At 41.6% G+C, this 16,360-nt stretch overlaps 1 protein-coding gene across 2 annotated transcripts in view; it reads left to right on the top strand.

Annotated features, from left to right (window-relative positions):
- The window catches only part of LOC147465154 (uncharacterized), an 85,721-nt gene that overhangs the window by 2,530 nt on the left and 66,831 nt on the right, over window positions 1–16,360 (top strand). For both annotated transcript variants that reach the window (XM_086518506.1, XM_086518497.1), the window contains exons 4-7: window positions 14,092–14,190; window positions 14,283–15,012; window positions 15,150–16,085; window positions 16,165–16,306. In XM_086518506.1, coding sequence (XP_086374632.1) covers window positions 14,092–14,190; window positions 14,283–15,012; window positions 15,150–16,085; window positions 16,165–16,306 — 1,907 coding nt within the window. The remainder of the gene's footprint in view (window positions 1–14,091; window positions 14,191–14,282; window positions 15,013–15,149; window positions 16,086–16,164; window positions 16,307–16,360) is intronic.

The following is a 16,360-nucleotide window of genomic DNA, read 5'->3' as shown; positions in this document are numbered from 1 at the left end:
ACCATTTTCCTTGGACAACTTGGAATTTGGATCTGTATAGGACAAGAAATGGGAGAGCAATTTTTAATACAATATTAAAGTAGTTTTTGAGCATACTTCTTCCAACAGATGGAAATGCCATCAAGAGACTTTGGTATTTCCAAACAAAGAAGATAATGCAACAAACTAACATCTTTCATAGAAAATGTAGACACGAGGGTAAGTTTTACCAACCAATAAGATCCTCATTTGTACGTGAGACAATGATATCATTCATACTCAAGGTAATGATGCAAATATGATCCATCTTTGAGAAGCACATATAGATTAGTGGTGGCACGAGATCGTTCAAAACCGAAATAGATGAGATAACTGTCCATCTTTTGATAGTGAGCCCTAGGTGCTTGCTAAAGACCATATAATGCCTTCTTCAACAAGCGAACATGATGCTTACAAATCATCAATGACAGAACCAAGGGGTTGTGTCATGTACAATTTCTCCTCTAAATCACCATTCAAGATAGTAGACTTCAAATCCATCCGATGAACGTACCATCCATAACGTGCATCAAGAGCAAATAGAAGATGCATGGTAGTGAATCGAGCAATGTGAACAAATTCCCATCAAAGTCAATACTTTCTTTTTGAGCATAACCTTTAGCAACAAGACAAGCCTTATACTTGTTCAAAGAAACATGAGAATGAATCTTAAAGTTTGAAAAAATTGGAGTTTGAAATCTGGTTTCAAACTTGACGCGAGTTGGGATTAAAAAACCTGGTTTCTTTTTGCAATGGTCATTACTTCATGATTCATTCTATTACACAATAATTTTATATTCTCTTGAAAATGCTACTTGCTTGCAATGCTCAATGTGTCATCACATCCACTTCAAAAGTGTTTGTAAGCCATGCAAGTGCGAAAAGCTGTTTGAACTGGGCCCATGTTGTAGGTGCTTTGACCCTCGTTCAACAATGCGGTCCACTATTGAAGCGCATTTTCTTTCAAGAAAGTGGCAGCCTTGCGTATCTTCGAAGATTTTGTGAAGTTTCCTCCAGCATAAGCTACATCAAACTGCTGTATAATGGTCAAAGCCTTTAATTGACCCTCTGTTTCCTTGAAAGTTTCACACTTGATTGTCTGTCCACCTTCCTTGTAATCCTTAGGTTGACTCAAAGGAGTCGAATTACATAAATAGGTGCCCGTAAAAGTGGTGCTCTAGAGTTAACGAGTCCAACACTCACATCACCTGTTTTACCTGTCATGTTTGCATTTTGGGCATATGGATGTCAAAGACCAGCCATATCAGATTGTGTTCCAGGCATTGGAAAATGACCATAGGCACCTTGAAAACTTAGTTGGACACCTATGTTTCGATACATAGGGTTAACCATGCTTGGTTGCATTGTCCCAAACACATTTCTTGGCATATAACCTTGCAAGGCTGTGGAAGGTCCAACCATAGCTTGAAACACTGAACCACCTCCATAGCCAGGGTATGAAGTAGGTAATGGAAGGGTTTGACGCATAGCCTGTTCATTTCTCCCTTGGCCATTCACAAACGATTCTTGCCCTGGTAAAGCAAATTGCTTTTTATCAATGGACACTGCTGGTTGCTCAATCACATGGGCTTTCCCTCGAGCATCAAGAAACCTGTGTGCATGAGAAATCTCCTTTTATTGCAATGGCTCTGACATGCGCTGTGTCGGAGCCTGAAAACCCTATGTTGGAGCCTGTAAAACCCGTGTAGGAATGTCAGAACTCTTGCATCCTTGGGTTCTTGACCAATTGCTGAAAAATTTCGATGTAGCTAAGTAGTTGAGCTTTAAATAACCCGTCCTCTTCTTGAAGAGTTGTAGGAAATTTCTTTGTGCCATGTGAGGAAGATCCCTCTTCAATCATCTCGTCTCTTGTCTCTGCCATAATGACATGCTCTGTGTTGCTTTCATCCACACAATCCACGTTGCACTTTTTGAAAAAAAGTGACTTGAACCATATGACCGGTCAATACACAATAGAGGGTAGTACTAATTTAATTATTTGTTAACTTCACATAGAGGATTGAGAAGATGCGAGAACACAGATGTGTCCAACAACTAGAATGTCACTGTGCACACGAAGACCGACACCCTGTAGGCCCCAAAGACTGGCGCCGCTTTCGGCATTTCTTTATTCAATCGGAAAACAAACGATCTGGACACTGAGACCAAACTCCCACCAAACGGTCCAAACCTGTCAAGGCCTGAAATTGCAAGTCTTGACCCAATTTCGGCAGCATAACGGCGCCAAAATCTTTGTAGGTCAAAAGTACAAGCCTAGGACGGATTTCCTTGCATTTAGAAGCTTTCTTATGAGTTGTAAGTACATTTCAGTGTGCTATAATTTCTTGTTTTTGTCACTGACAGGTGCCCAAACTCCTATGTAACCACCCCAAGGTTTCCTCAAAGCTTCCCAAGTGTTATCTTGTAGTTTAAGTGCAAAACCCTAAACCTGCAAAGAAACGCAACAAGCTGAAATTCCGCGTTTTGGATTGTGTTGAGCGGAGCAAATATGCGTGTCTCAGCTCCCGCACGCAATGGGACACTTCCTCTTTGATTTGGAGGACTTTTCACGCAAAGAAACTCTCCTGTTTCGCAATCTGTTGCGATGGAATTGTGCGTACCTGTGGGGGATTAGCAATTAGCTAATCCAGTCTCTGTTTAGAAGACTCTTAAGAGCCTTGGCACACACACATAAAACCCACAAGATTGTACACAGTCATATGAGGGGCCCAACTAGTGGGGCATTACCATGTGTAAGGGGGGGGGGGGGGGGATGCACGAGAGCAAAATCACCGCGCTCCATGAAACAAGGGAGAAGGCAAGCTTTCCATTAAAGCTATGAACTTGAAAATTCACTCACAAAACTGTAAATCAGCTGACACCAAGAAGAGGGCTCTCATCCTACAATTTCGGAGTGAGATAGAGAGGACCACTTTTCACAGAAGAGAGCGATATTACACACTTTAGCGAGTGACCCTATATTCCTTGATGACAACCTTATACGGATGCAAATATAGTATAGATGGCCATACATGCCATGAGTTGTACAAGCGTGCAAAGAGGGGAAGAGAAATATATTGCCATTGTCGAGTCATCATTGATAGCAAGACTGTCGAATAGGGACCCATGGCCTATGAGACATCCCTCAGAGGTACATGGCGGTATGGAATTGCAATGGATCGGACGTACCGGGGCGACTCGTGGAGGTGATGGTGGGTTGACACATCATACTTCACTCACACACATGAGAGCCATGAACGGTACTTCTCTTTGAGATACCAGTCTTGGATGGGGCCTAGTGACAGTATATGTAGTGTATGTGCCATTATGAGTGAGGTTTGTAGACAGTCTACAGATGAGGGCCCTCACTTGCCTTAACAAGCGAGAGTTTGAGGAGGCCTAGGAGCTAGAGTTGTACTACCTACTCAGTAGCTGTGATTCAGCCATGGCATGGCACCCCAACTCGTGGACTTTTTTCAACACCCCAACTCAAGGACTTTTTTCAGAGCGCTGGACAGTTCTAGCCACCGACACTTAAGAGAGGGGTTACATCACAATAGGTAAGAGATTTTCAGAGCCCATGCCCCAGACGCTCTAAAAGGGCTGTTTTTGTAGCCCCTTCATCTCCATCCTTGCCACGGATTGCACCAAACTTGTTATTCTATGGAGGCTTTGATGAAGTCAATGGTGGAGATGATGCTACAACAGGAGACTCAGAAGGCCGCAGTTAGGTCATAGTCAAGAGAGAAAGAATGGCCCTAGAGAGGGAACACAAAGACCAACGCATAGTTGCTGAAGAAAGGAGAGACCTACACATGCAAGAGTGGGTATTTTTAAGTTCTCATTTCGAAGGACGATCTAGCCAAAGAGGTCGCAAAGTCATCATGTAGACCGAGTCGAGACGAAAGACTCCAATAATCCAATCACTAAAAAGTCCACTTTCAGTAAGTATGATGGTAAGATGAATGCATATGTAATTTGTTCTTGGTTGCATTAATTAAACGGCTACTTTGGTACTAACAAGAAAAACAGTAACAATAAAGTTTTGACAACCGGTATGTATTTGTCGGGTGATGCCACTAATTGATATTAAGCTTGGCGGGAGGTACAAACGGCCGTGCACCTTGAGCATGCTGCCAATGGCAAGCCATTGTCTTATAGTTGGGTCCACTTTTAGGCAGTGTGACATGAAACGTTTTGGGGTTTCTCTCGTTTCGAGGTTTTGAAACGTTTCGTTTCGGGGCCCCAAGAAAACAAAATAGAGGTTTCGTTTTTCATGCATCAACATATGTATAAATAATTAGCATAAGTATGTAGTGGCATTGTTTTGTGTGTGACAGCCTCAAATACATATATACATTGTACATCCACAAGAAGAAACTCCAATTTTCAAACCTTAACAAGTTGGTCATACAATATTTTGAGCCTAATACTTGTTCTGGAAACTTCTAAAAAATGATTGTTGCTTCGGGCCGTTTCGTCAAAATGTTTCGGCCGTTTCGGGGTTTCGGAGCTACGAAACGTGTTTTTATGTCACTATGCTTTCAGGTCAAGCTCAAGGAGCGACCGCAGTACCTTGATTGGTTGAAAGAGGATTGGTGAGATCTCAAGAAAAATGGGATTCTTGTTATGTCTTTCTAACGTATTTTGCAGATTCGTGTTTTATTACGTAAGTCAGACGAGGATCGCAAGGAGGCTTTCCTCTTTGGTTTGGACGAGTACATCAAATACAATGTGAAGGTCTTCCGTCCTAGTGACTATTCTGATGTTGTCAGGATCGCACTAGAGTAAGAAATGAAGCACAACAAAGGTAAGCCACAAAGAAGTACAAGTCACCTTCAAGTACCCCTCACAACCCTTTGAATGGTATGAACAATGGTAAGAACCAACGGTAATTCTCTCTCTTTTCAATCTTTAACTACACCTACAGCATAGAATTTTTCACCACCTAACAGTGATAATAAAGAAAAGGCTAAAACTAAGGCAACCCTTGTCCCCGTGGTGAGATATCTGCTAAAGGAATAGTTGGAGGATGGTTATGTCTTGACGGAAGAACCGCTTATGAAAAAGAAGGAAGATGTTTTAAGTGTCACACTAAGGGTCACATACAAAGAAATTGTCCTAAAGGAATCACCTAAGAAAGAACCCACATCTTCTGTTAGTCAAAATAGTGCGCCCAAGGATTTTGCACACCTTGTCACACCAATGATTGATGTTTGGCAAGGGGTTACTGACTCGCCGTCAGTGCGTTGTCTTGCTCGAGGCAGTCGTCGAGGCTTTTACAGCTCTTAAGGTTGCGCTAAACTTCAACTCTCTGCCTCATCCTTGCCTCTTGAAATGATCCCTCTTAAGGTATATTGTGAAGTATCCTATAGTTAGGGCATGCGCACACTACGGCTAGGGTCGAGAACCGTGGAAATTGCCTGGGATAAGTGCCAAGAGGGCCAAGTGTCAAAAGGAAGTGAATTTACCCATGCAGCCTAGCGGCGGCCCTCACGGGTCTCAAGAAGGGAGTGGTGGAGCTGTAGGTGTGTGTGTGCTCTCTCTCTCTCTCTCTCTTTCTCTCTCTCTCTCTCTCTTTCTCTCTCTCTCTCTCTCTCTCTCTCTCTCTCTCTCTCTCTCTCTTTCGCCATAGCCAGCTCGCATAGCTCTATACATAGCTAGCTCCACACTGGTATTAGAGCATGGGAATCAAGAGCCCTTCCTCGTCAATCTTAGCGTGCGCTCGGCCTCTGTTGTGTTCCTCTGAGCATTATATGTTTAGTACGGCTATGGCAGCTGCTTGCAATGACCTGTTTATATAACCGGCCTCATACCGACTATTACTACCGTCACGACGCTTGATCACCAGTGCACGCGCTCATTGCATTGCAACCCAGAAGTATCTTTTTCTTCATGGCACGAGGCCACTATTGCATGCGCTATCAGCCCACGGCATCCTTGCTAGTTGGAAGCTGCCCGTTGGATCTTTGTTAGTTTCTTTATTAACGTATGCTAACTACAGGGGTATGTTTCCACTAAGGAAGGTGTACCTAATTACTCATCGTCGTCTGTGTTCCTGTCTCATGCAATAAGAGGAAGTAAGAGCACAATTGCAGCAACAACTTGGGCTTTAAACATAGCTAATTTATGGATAGTGAGAAGGTTTGCAGCGAAGAGACAAAGTTATAAAAGGTCAATTAAATCAGCAATACTTTGGCATTTCGCGTGTCCATTGGGAGGTTGTACTCGACATTCCCACTCTCCATTAGAGCTTTTCCGTCTTTTTTAAAGCTTTGAAGTGAGTTTTGCTTTTAAAACTTACACAAAATGGAAAAAGATCGAAACCAAAAGCAACCTGACACCGACACCAATCAAGACCAAATATGTATGGGATTGAGGACATAGGGGAAGAGTGGGATGTGCCGTTCTGTGAGCAGCATGAATTGATAGTGCATAGGGTAGAAAGCATTGAAATGCAGTTACAGACTTTCCTAGTTGCTCTAGATCGTCTCAAAGATCAGATGACCAAATTGACTGAGTACATACAGAAGGGGAAGCAACCGGTGATGCAATCTTTTGTGCCACGTGATCCAAACATGCTCTCCACCTTCGGGGATGGTGAAACCATGTATAGAGACACTGCTATACCTTCTCTTGATACCCAGTTGAGACCTAGAGAAAACCTTGTCCTCTAAGATATGAAACCTTCTCAATTTAATGGTGAAGAAAAGGATAGAAACAAAGATTTTATCTTTACTTTCGTGCAGAAAATGACAAGACGTACATAGTTTAAGAAACACCCCAACTGAGTACCAACCCCTTGAGGCTAGTCTGTCATTGGGGCCAAAAGCCTACAAATGGTGGATGAGTCTCAAGGCATCATGAAAGATTCCATGGGATTGGGCTCAATTTGAGAGTATTTTTTGTGAAAGAATTTTTCTTTGAAAATGAGCTAGAAATAAATTGGGAGGATTGGGATAAAGCTATGGTAACGGGGTAGGCCTTTGGTTACTTACATTGCAGAGTATAGAGAAATAATCCTTAAACTTCAAGGAATAGATGACTTTCACAAAATAAGAGGGTTTATACCGTGATTAGATAGACACTTCAAGCGAGAAGTGCACCAAAAAATTTGGAGGAAGCAATAAAATTTGCACAAATTTATGAAGATTATACTCACTTGACAGCTTCTAATCCCACTTAGACTGAGCTGAAGTCCATAGTTATGGGGGTATCACGGCCTTTTCAAAAAAGGAAAAGGAAATTTTTCATTTAATGACGAGGGTAAACCATTGTTTAAAAAGAGTGTTGCACCAAGACCTAGATTGAACCAAGAGGACTTTGCGAAGGCTAAAAAGGAAAACTTACTTCACTTGTTTGTCACTCGACCATTCTCAATGGAATTGTCCAAAGAACAAACGAAAGAAAGACGATGAAAAGGATAAAGGTCCTGACAAGAGTCACAAAGATAGACAAATCTATGTAGTTTAAAGACTTCCGATAAATGGTAATGAAAAGTAAAAATTTATAGAAGTGTTGCATGAGAACAAAGAGCATCATTATTGTTTGTCAATCAGCATGTGGAAATCGAGTTTTGGTCCACATGAGCTAGTAAAATGCATGGGTTTGTAAATGGGAAAAGGGTTAGGGTCATGATAGATGTTTTTCCTATTGATTTGCCAAAAGTTTTACCTCCTGAAAGTAGATCATGCTATTGATTTAGTGAAAGATGCAAAGCGTGTCTGTAAACCACCTTGTAGATTAGGCCAAGTACAACACTTAGTAGTAGAAAAGCAATTGCAAGAATAGATGAAGGCTTTATTTATTAGACCCAATCAAGAACAGGTTCCCTATGCTTAAAATGGAAGATCTTTTTGATCAGTTAGAGGGAGCCAAGTATTTTACCAAGGTTGACTGATGATTAGGCTATCATCAAGTTAGAATAAAAGCTGTAGAGGTTGCAAAAATAGCCTTTAGGACTGTATTGGGCATTATGAGTTTTTGGTAATGTCTTTTGGGCTTACCAATGCACCAACTATCTTTATGAAGCTGATGAACAATGTTCTACGGCCCTATCTAGGCAATTTTGTAGTAGTCTTTCTTGATGATATCCTCATCTATAGTCGAACTCGAGAGGAGCATTTAGGACATGTCAGGAAGGTGTTCCAAGCGCTCAGAGAAAACTCCCTTTATGCAAAGGAATCCAAATGTGAATTCTTTGTTGAAGAAGTAAAATATCTTGGTCATATCATTTGTAAAGATGGAATCAAGATGGATTCGGAGAAAGTTCAAGTTATTTTACAATGGCCCGAACCTAAGAACGTAGAAAAGCTACAGATCTTCTTCGGAATGTATGCATTTTATCATAGATTCATTGAGGATTATGCAAAGATAACAAGTCTCCATGACGAACCAACTCAAAGAAAAGGGGAAAAAAATTTAGTGGGGGCAAATAAAAAGAAAGTATGTAAAAATTAAAGGTAGCAATAGTTACAACTCCAATTTTATACATAGCGGATCCCAATAAACCTTTTGTGGTTGAGAGAAATACTAGTAATTTTGTTGTAGGTGCAATGCTAACTCAAGAGGGTCGACCAATAGCCTTTGAAAGTAAGAAGTTAGACCATGCACAACAAAATTACTCAGTAGATGAGAGGAAGTTGTATGCTATTGTCCATGCATTAAAGAAATGGATTTATATAGTGGTAAGGTTATGATAGTGTTTGATTAGGAAAGCATTAAATGGCTTTCCAATCAAACATAATTGAAAGGTTGTAAGGCTAGATGGGTTGAACTCTTACAAGAGTTCGAGTATGAGCTTAGGTATTGCAAAGGGAAATATAATGTGGTGGCGGATTCCTTTAGCAGGATGCCTATGATAAATAAATTGAGTTTTACTCGATTCAGAATTGATCTGCTTGAATCATTAAGAGGGAAATGTTAGGTTGATCCTGCATATTCTAAGATATGGAAACCATCCAAAAAGGGGATCCAGAACAAGAGGTTTTGAATGAAAATGAAGCAATGACGTGTGCTTTAGACGGATTCAAGTGGAAGAATTTTGCCATACATAATGGCTATTTACTCGACAAAGGTAGAGTATGTGTCCCAAAGGATGAAGAGATTAGGCGCCAGATACTCCATTATTGTCATGATAGTCCAAGTGTGGGACACCCAGTGTAAACAAGACTTGTAGTCTTGTTAAGAGGCAATTTTTTTGGTCTGGAATGTATAAGGACGTCCCAGAATATGTGGTTAAATATGATATTCTTAAGATGGGAGGACTACTCCATCCATAAGACACTCCTTCAGGAAATGGGAGAGTATCTTCATGGACTTTATAGTTGGATTACCGACGACTCTATTTGGGTAATAGTGGATAGATTAACCAAAATGGCTAAGTTTATTCCAACTAAATCTGATGTTAGAACTCCTGAATTGGCTAGGCTATTTGTAAAAATCTCTATTGATTATATGGTTTATGAGCAGACATTGTGTCACATAGAGCTAGGAAGTTTAATAGCCATTTTTGGAGAACTGTTTTTAAGTGGTTGGATAATAAACTAAGCATGAGCACAGCCGAGCATTCTCAAACGGATGGTCAAACTGAAAGGTCTAATCAAATCCTAGAAGATATGCTACGAGCATATGTAAGTAAATGGCAGACTAATTGGGAAGAGTACTTACCTATAGTAGAGTTTGCAGATAATAGTGCCAAGAATTCTTTCACTGGATATAGTCCATTTATGTAATGTATGGGTTTCAACCTAGAGCTCTTTATGCAATGAGACTGCAAAGGAAAAAGTTCAGGCAGCTAAAGGCTTTCTAGAAGATATGAATGAAATGCTTAAACTTGCTAAAGACAACATTTAAAGGGCTCAAGATAGTGCAAAAACATATTCTGATTTGCATAGAAGGCCTCTTACCTTTGAGGAAGGGGAGCAGGTTTATTTGAAAGTGCCTGAAAATTCTGAAACCATGACGACAGGACCATGTCCAAGATTATCACCAAGGTATTGTGGACCTTACACAATACTAAAGAAAGTTGGAGATATGGGTGGCATACATCCAATATTCCACGTTAGCAAATTCAAAAAGAAATTGGGTCAATTTGACAATCTTATTCAAGGTGATCAAATAGTGAAACTCATAGATACTCAATCTCTTTCACATAAAAAAAAAACTACACACTATAGAGAAAAGGACTAGAAATACAATTTATAAAGAGTGTTTAGTTAAGTTGAAAGATTGTATTGAAGAGAGTTCAAAGTGGGAGCGAGTAAGCACTCTCTGGAAAAGGTTTTTTGACTTTAGGATCGTTTCTTCCATTTAAATTTTCGAGGACAAAAATTTTTGTTAAGGTGGAAGGAATGTGAAGTATCCTATAGTTAGGGCATGCGCACACTACGGCTAGGGGTTGGGAATCATGGAAACTGCTTGTAAGGGTAGGGATAAGGGCCAAAAAGGCCAAGTGTTAAAAGGAGGGTGAATTTTCCTATGCAAACTTGCAGCGGCCCTCACGGGTCTTGAGAAGGGAGTGGCGGAGTTGTAGATGTGTGTGTTTGTGTGCTCTGCTAGCGAGACTCTCTCTCTCTCTCTCTCTCTCTCTCTCGCCATAGTTAGCTCGCATAGCTCCATACATAGCTAGCTCCACATATATGGATGGATGTGGGTAATGTCGTCATAGGAGCTGTGCTGCAGCAACATGGCCGTTCTGCTGCATTTTTTAGTAGAAAGTTAAACAATGCTTGAAAAGAATTATTGAGTGTCATTCGTTTATGAAAGTATTAGAGGCATTTTTTGTATGGTAGAGATTTTATTGTTTGTACTGATCATCAAGCACTCAATGTTTATGCCTAGTGCACATTGGAGTGACCCCTAGGCACGTTAGTCCCAGTTTTTTGAGCAATTTGGTGGTGCTAACCCCGTTGTAGATGCGTTAAGTCACAAAGGACAGATCTTGGTTCTCGAGTCCGTTCCACAGTCTATTCAAGGAGTATCTTTTGACATCATGAAAAATCACTATTAAGATTTAGCATTTGGTAAGCTATGGGTGCTGGCTCTTGCTGTACAAGGGTCCAACAACTATCTCATTCGTGACGGTCTCTTGTATTTTCGTCACCGTCTTTGTGTGTTATCTTCTCATAGGGAAGCCATATTGCACGATGCAGATGATGTACTCACGGGTGGGCATAAAGGCATGAACATTGAATACCACTTTAGAAAAACTAGAACGATTCTTTTCTTGGCTTAAAATGCCAAAAGATGTGTTTAGATATGTCCCTTGTTGTTCGATTTGTGAAAAAGTTAAAGGCTTTAGGGGTAAGCAACAAGGTCTTTTGATAGTGTTGCCTATTCCTGAAGGACTGTTTCAGGACATTTGCATGGATTTTGTGACTAATCTCCCACCGTTTGCATTCAAGGAATACACAGTGTTTTGACAATTGTTGATCGTTTCAATAAGTGTTGCATTCTCATTCCTTGTAAGACCACAATTGCACCACAGGATGTAGCACGCTTGCTCACTAAGCATTGGTATGCGTTTTGTGGTTTGCCAAAGTCGATTGTATTAGGACAGAGATGTCAAGTTTACATCACATTTTTGGCAAGCACTCTTCAAAAATTTTCACACTAACTTAAATTTTTCATTTGCATTTTATCCACAGTCCGATGGTTAAATTGAGATTTACAATCAGTTAGCCTTCGATGTTTTAAAGTCATATGTGCATGATCATTAGTCTCATTGGCAGCACTATCTTCCACTAATCCAAGCAATTTTGAAGGACTCCCATTCCAATGCCATTTGTAGATCTTCGTATGAGGTAGCATTTGATCGTCTGTTCTAGTCTTGGTTGATTAGATCGGTCAGTTAGTTGCTTGATGCCAATGCTGAGAGCCAATCCTTGGAAGAGGTTATTGAGAGTGTAAAGCTTTGGCTAAGCAAGGCTCATGAATCTTATTCAAGGGAAGCTAACAAGCATCGCCAAGGTGTTACTATCAAGGAAGGAGATCAGGTGTATTTGGGAATCATGAAGCAGCTTCTTATGCAAGTAGAAAAGAAGTGTCCAAAGTCTTCTTTTCGGATGTATGGTCTTTTTCCAATCATTAAAAAGACAAATGATGTGTCTATGAAATTGCGACTGTTTAACTCATGGTCAATGCAGAAAGTTTTCCATGTTTCTTGGTTGAAGTTGTTTTAGGTAGATTTCTCAAAGGAGATTCTGAAAGAAGACGAACTTGAGATCACAGAGGAAGCTGAAGTCATGGAGTCGGAGTCTAGGAAGTGTTTTGGCACCCTTGTGAGCCTGTATGCAAGACATGCATGTCGAGGCACTTTAGATTAGTTGCATACCCTCTAATTGCACGAGCCCTGTCGGTGTCTGCTAGGTGTAGACATTGGGGAGTGCTCGCATTATAGGACTCCAGTTATTAGTTATTTGGCGTAGGTAGTTCAGTGCATAAAAATCAGTAAGTTATTTATTAATAAGTGACATCTCCCATTTAACGAAGTAGTGGGGCATTAGGTTGGCCTTCTTGCATTGCTCGACAAAGTTCCCCTGCCCTATAAAGTTGACCCCTTGGGTCACCGCTCCAACCATAACTCAGTACGCAGTACCTCAGTCAGCATGCAATGGCGTTTTTGCCTAGCATCAGCCCATCAGAGTTTTCCATCAGCACATCGTCCTCAAGGTAGCAGATACACCAGCATTTTCAGCCCACAATCTGCTACAAATTGTTGACGCGTCAAGCCACTAAAGAATGGAGCCAACCTGCACATCCCGGCCGAGGGGCCTAAACCCTAAGAAGCAGCAGAAGAAGCTGCCACCAACTTATGGGACCCCATCCGATGGGGCCACGTGACCTATGGCACGTGGTACCCGTCCCCGTTACACAGCCATCAGCCCATCAGCATCCTTAGCGGCAGCAGATCTCAGCCATCAAGTATCAGAAGCCCTAGCGCTTTTGAAGCACATCAGCTCTTGCAGATTTCAGCCCTCAGATCAGTTAGCGTTTTCAGTTTTCAGCCCATAGCTTCGCCAGAAGTAGCAGATCCAAGTCAACATCATTAGCATTTTCAGATTTCAGCCCTCAGCCTCTCAAATCCAAGCATCTCCTGCATGATCCCATTGGCATCTCAACATCTAGATCCATTGTATTAGCATTTGTGCAATCTAAAGCAAATACCTCTCTAGCAATAGAGAAGGCGCGGGAAGGGGGGGGGGGGGGTGTGGGGGGGAGGGTTTTGGGACCCCATCTAGTGTTAGTCTTATTTCTCTCTCTCCCCTCTCCCCCCCCCCCCCCCCCCCCCCCCCCCCCCCCCTTCTTCAAGATCCCATCACACACGGACGTTTTCTCTTTAGTTTGTACCAGTTTGAATTGTTTTGTCTTTTCCGAGAGATGGAAGACATACACACATGTATACTTGATTTGTCTTATAGGCCGATTTCGGCCTCACATAGACGTTAAAAAATCTTTCTTTTTTTCTCTCTCAGAGAACCTTCACTCACAATATCATTCTCTCTTCTCTCTTGTTGTCTATTGCACATCTCTCTCATTAAAATAAAAGGAACCTTGTGTACGTTTTGAGCACTAATCCTGGGCTTTCACCGTCGATCTCTTCCGCTGCACCTAACAGTGACTTACCCATCTTCTTTCAATATCAGACGAAAACGTTGTGATCCTTGCTGAATGATAAGCTTGGATGAGTTAGGTATTGCAAGAACATTCTGGTTTAGGTAGAGATGGAGCATTGATGCAAATCTTGGAAGGTACTTGGTGGTGCTAGAGGTTGTGCAGCATTTTATCATAAATAAAACCTTGTGCTCTTACCAGGGAATATGTCTCATGGGGAAATGTGCTGTAAATGGGCTAGCTGGAGAATCAGCTTAGAGGAATGTAAAACTCTTCTAGTTCGTATCTGCAGTCTCTCTTCACAATGGATGTATGCAGTTTGCATTGTCAATAAGCACATGGGGTTGTACTCAATCTGGGGATTCCGTGAAGTCTTTCTTCACCATCTTTGTTCTTTTGATTTTGCTATCTGTAAAGGTTGTCGATGGGGGAAAATTTCTGATTTTCTATTTTTTGCAGCATGGTGGTCTTTTGCCAGCCAACCCCGGGAGCAATATCCTAATGGAGGGTGGTGAGAGCCTAGTTCAGTGGCGTAAAACGTTTTTCTCTCAGTTTGGGGTGAGTTTAGCAAGGGCTCATGTGGGTGGAGGGTAGATGTTGTATCAAACACTAAGCGGTTTCATTTCCATCTTGGTTTGCAAATTTCCTAGGTGAAGGTCCCAGAGGACCACATGGGTTGGGACTGGCCTGATTTAAATGGCAAGGAAGGTGATGATTCAACGCAAAAAGTAGCCTATGTGCGGGGAACTTGTAAAGAAGCAGATTTTTTCCTGCAAGGAGATTGTTCTTTATCAAAGAACAGTGCCAATCTACATTCTTCTGTGGGTTTGGGATCCTCCAATCTTTCCAACAGGATTGCTGGAATGGGGCTTGCCTATGGAGATGCGAATCAGTCAAGAACCCAAAATCTGGGCACAATGGACTCAACGGTTGTGGAAAAAACTTACAAAGGTTTTAGTGGCAATGAACTCAGTGAAAATATTGCACTCTGTCAAAGGGCTTATAACGTCTCAACCAGGAATCAAGGTACAAACTCGACTCACTTGTTTTGGGGCAATGAATCTGGAACAACTGCTGTCACTGAACAAGCAAGCTTTGCAAAGGTTGCAAGCCAGTCATCAAAGCGCGTAAATGAGAATTCCTTAGCTTTTAGTAGTGGGAAAAAGGCTGTGGAGCTCTGTAATGGACGGTACACTTCTCAAAACAATGAACAAGCGGAAAATGAATTGGCGACCTCAAATTTTGAGTTACGATTAGGACAGCCTTCTCAACAGAATCTTTCATTGGGATCGATATATTCAGACGCTTTGCAGTCTAGGGGATCATGTGGACCTTTGCCACATGCCAGTCCAGGGAGTTTTCAATTGTCTAATCAGACAGGTATTTCTGTTGTTCGTCAAAATCAAACTATTCAAGTTTTAAGTAGTTATAATATCTTCAATTGACATATACATCTTCACATTTATGGCTAGCACGAGAGCCAAATGCTAATCAATCCGTCAACCATTCTGCCACAGGAAGACCAGCTGCTTTTGATAGTTTTATGGGTCAAGGCAACGGGGAAAGCTATACCACCAACTGGCTTTGTAATAGCCAGAGAAGTAGAGATTTTGGTATGTTGCAAGCAGGAATAGAAAATGATAAACAACGGAGGAATATGCGTCAACCACAATCTCATACTTTCCCCGATATGCATACTTTGCAAATGTTTCCAAATATGGGAAATAGTACTGACGTTAAAGCTTCTTATCACTCTGAGGCAATTGTGCAATCATCAGGGAACAGAGATAGTAATGAACAGCGGGCATTGGAATTGTCATCTTCCGAATACTCTACATTCACAGCTTTGAATGCACGTCCAGCTGAAAGTACTTCCCAATCTCATCAAGTATCTTCCCTGCTTGTGCGACCAACAGTAAAGAATTCAGAAGCTGTTAGGAATATAAATTGCATGATGTTGACTCCATCTGAAAGGTCTAGACCTCTCATGGGTCCTCCAGAGATGCATGTGACAGGTTCGGAAGTATCCATGCTGAATAATAACCCTACACAAACTACTGGTGTAAGGTCCAGAGCTTGTGAGAGTACTCTAACCTCCTGGACAAAACAGACACCCTGTTTTGCAAATCCAGAAAGCTTTCCCTCCCAAGGTATGAACAGTGAGGTGATTTGCCCCAGAGTAGATGAAAATAGCTCTGAACAGGGGTTGCCGGTTTATACAGAGATTAGGCATGAGAGAGAGGGAGATAGCTTTTGCCTCATAGGTCCAGCAAAGGGCAATGTTTGCACAGAGTTGATGCATTCAGATGAACGATCTAGGGATCTCTGGAACCAATGTGTCAATCACCTGAACGAATCATCCAAAACCCCTCAGGATGCCTATTACATAGGCATGAACCCTCCTTGCAGTTTTACAGACGGTGGCTCAAGACTCAGAAATGAGGGCAAAACAGGTATGCTATCATACACTGCAGTGCATCTGTTCAGTGATTACTGTCAAAGAGTTAATCTTGATCCTTTTGCTGTACATAGACTTGAAGTCTACTTTTGCAAATACCTTGACCAATAGGGGAAGTGTGGTGGTGGAAGAACAAAACTTGAGTGAGATGGCAGAGGAGGTTTGCAACCACACAGAGCTCAATAAAGTTTGTGCTCCTGGAAAGCCTGCAGCCAGGTTGGCAAGTGCAACTCAGCTTGTTATTTTAACAGCTCTTTATGTGTTTTTGTA

This window comes from Adiantum capillus-veneris, chromosome 1 (genome assembly GCF_014529385.1).
Source record: "Adiantum capillus-veneris isolate H3 chromosome 1, ASM1452938v2, whole genome shotgun sequence".
Classification (NCBI taxonomy): domain Eukaryota; kingdom Viridiplantae; phylum Streptophyta; class Polypodiopsida; order Polypodiales; family Pteridaceae; genus Adiantum; species Adiantum capillus-veneris.
This window is presented reverse-complemented; position numbering and strand designations above follow the sequence as displayed.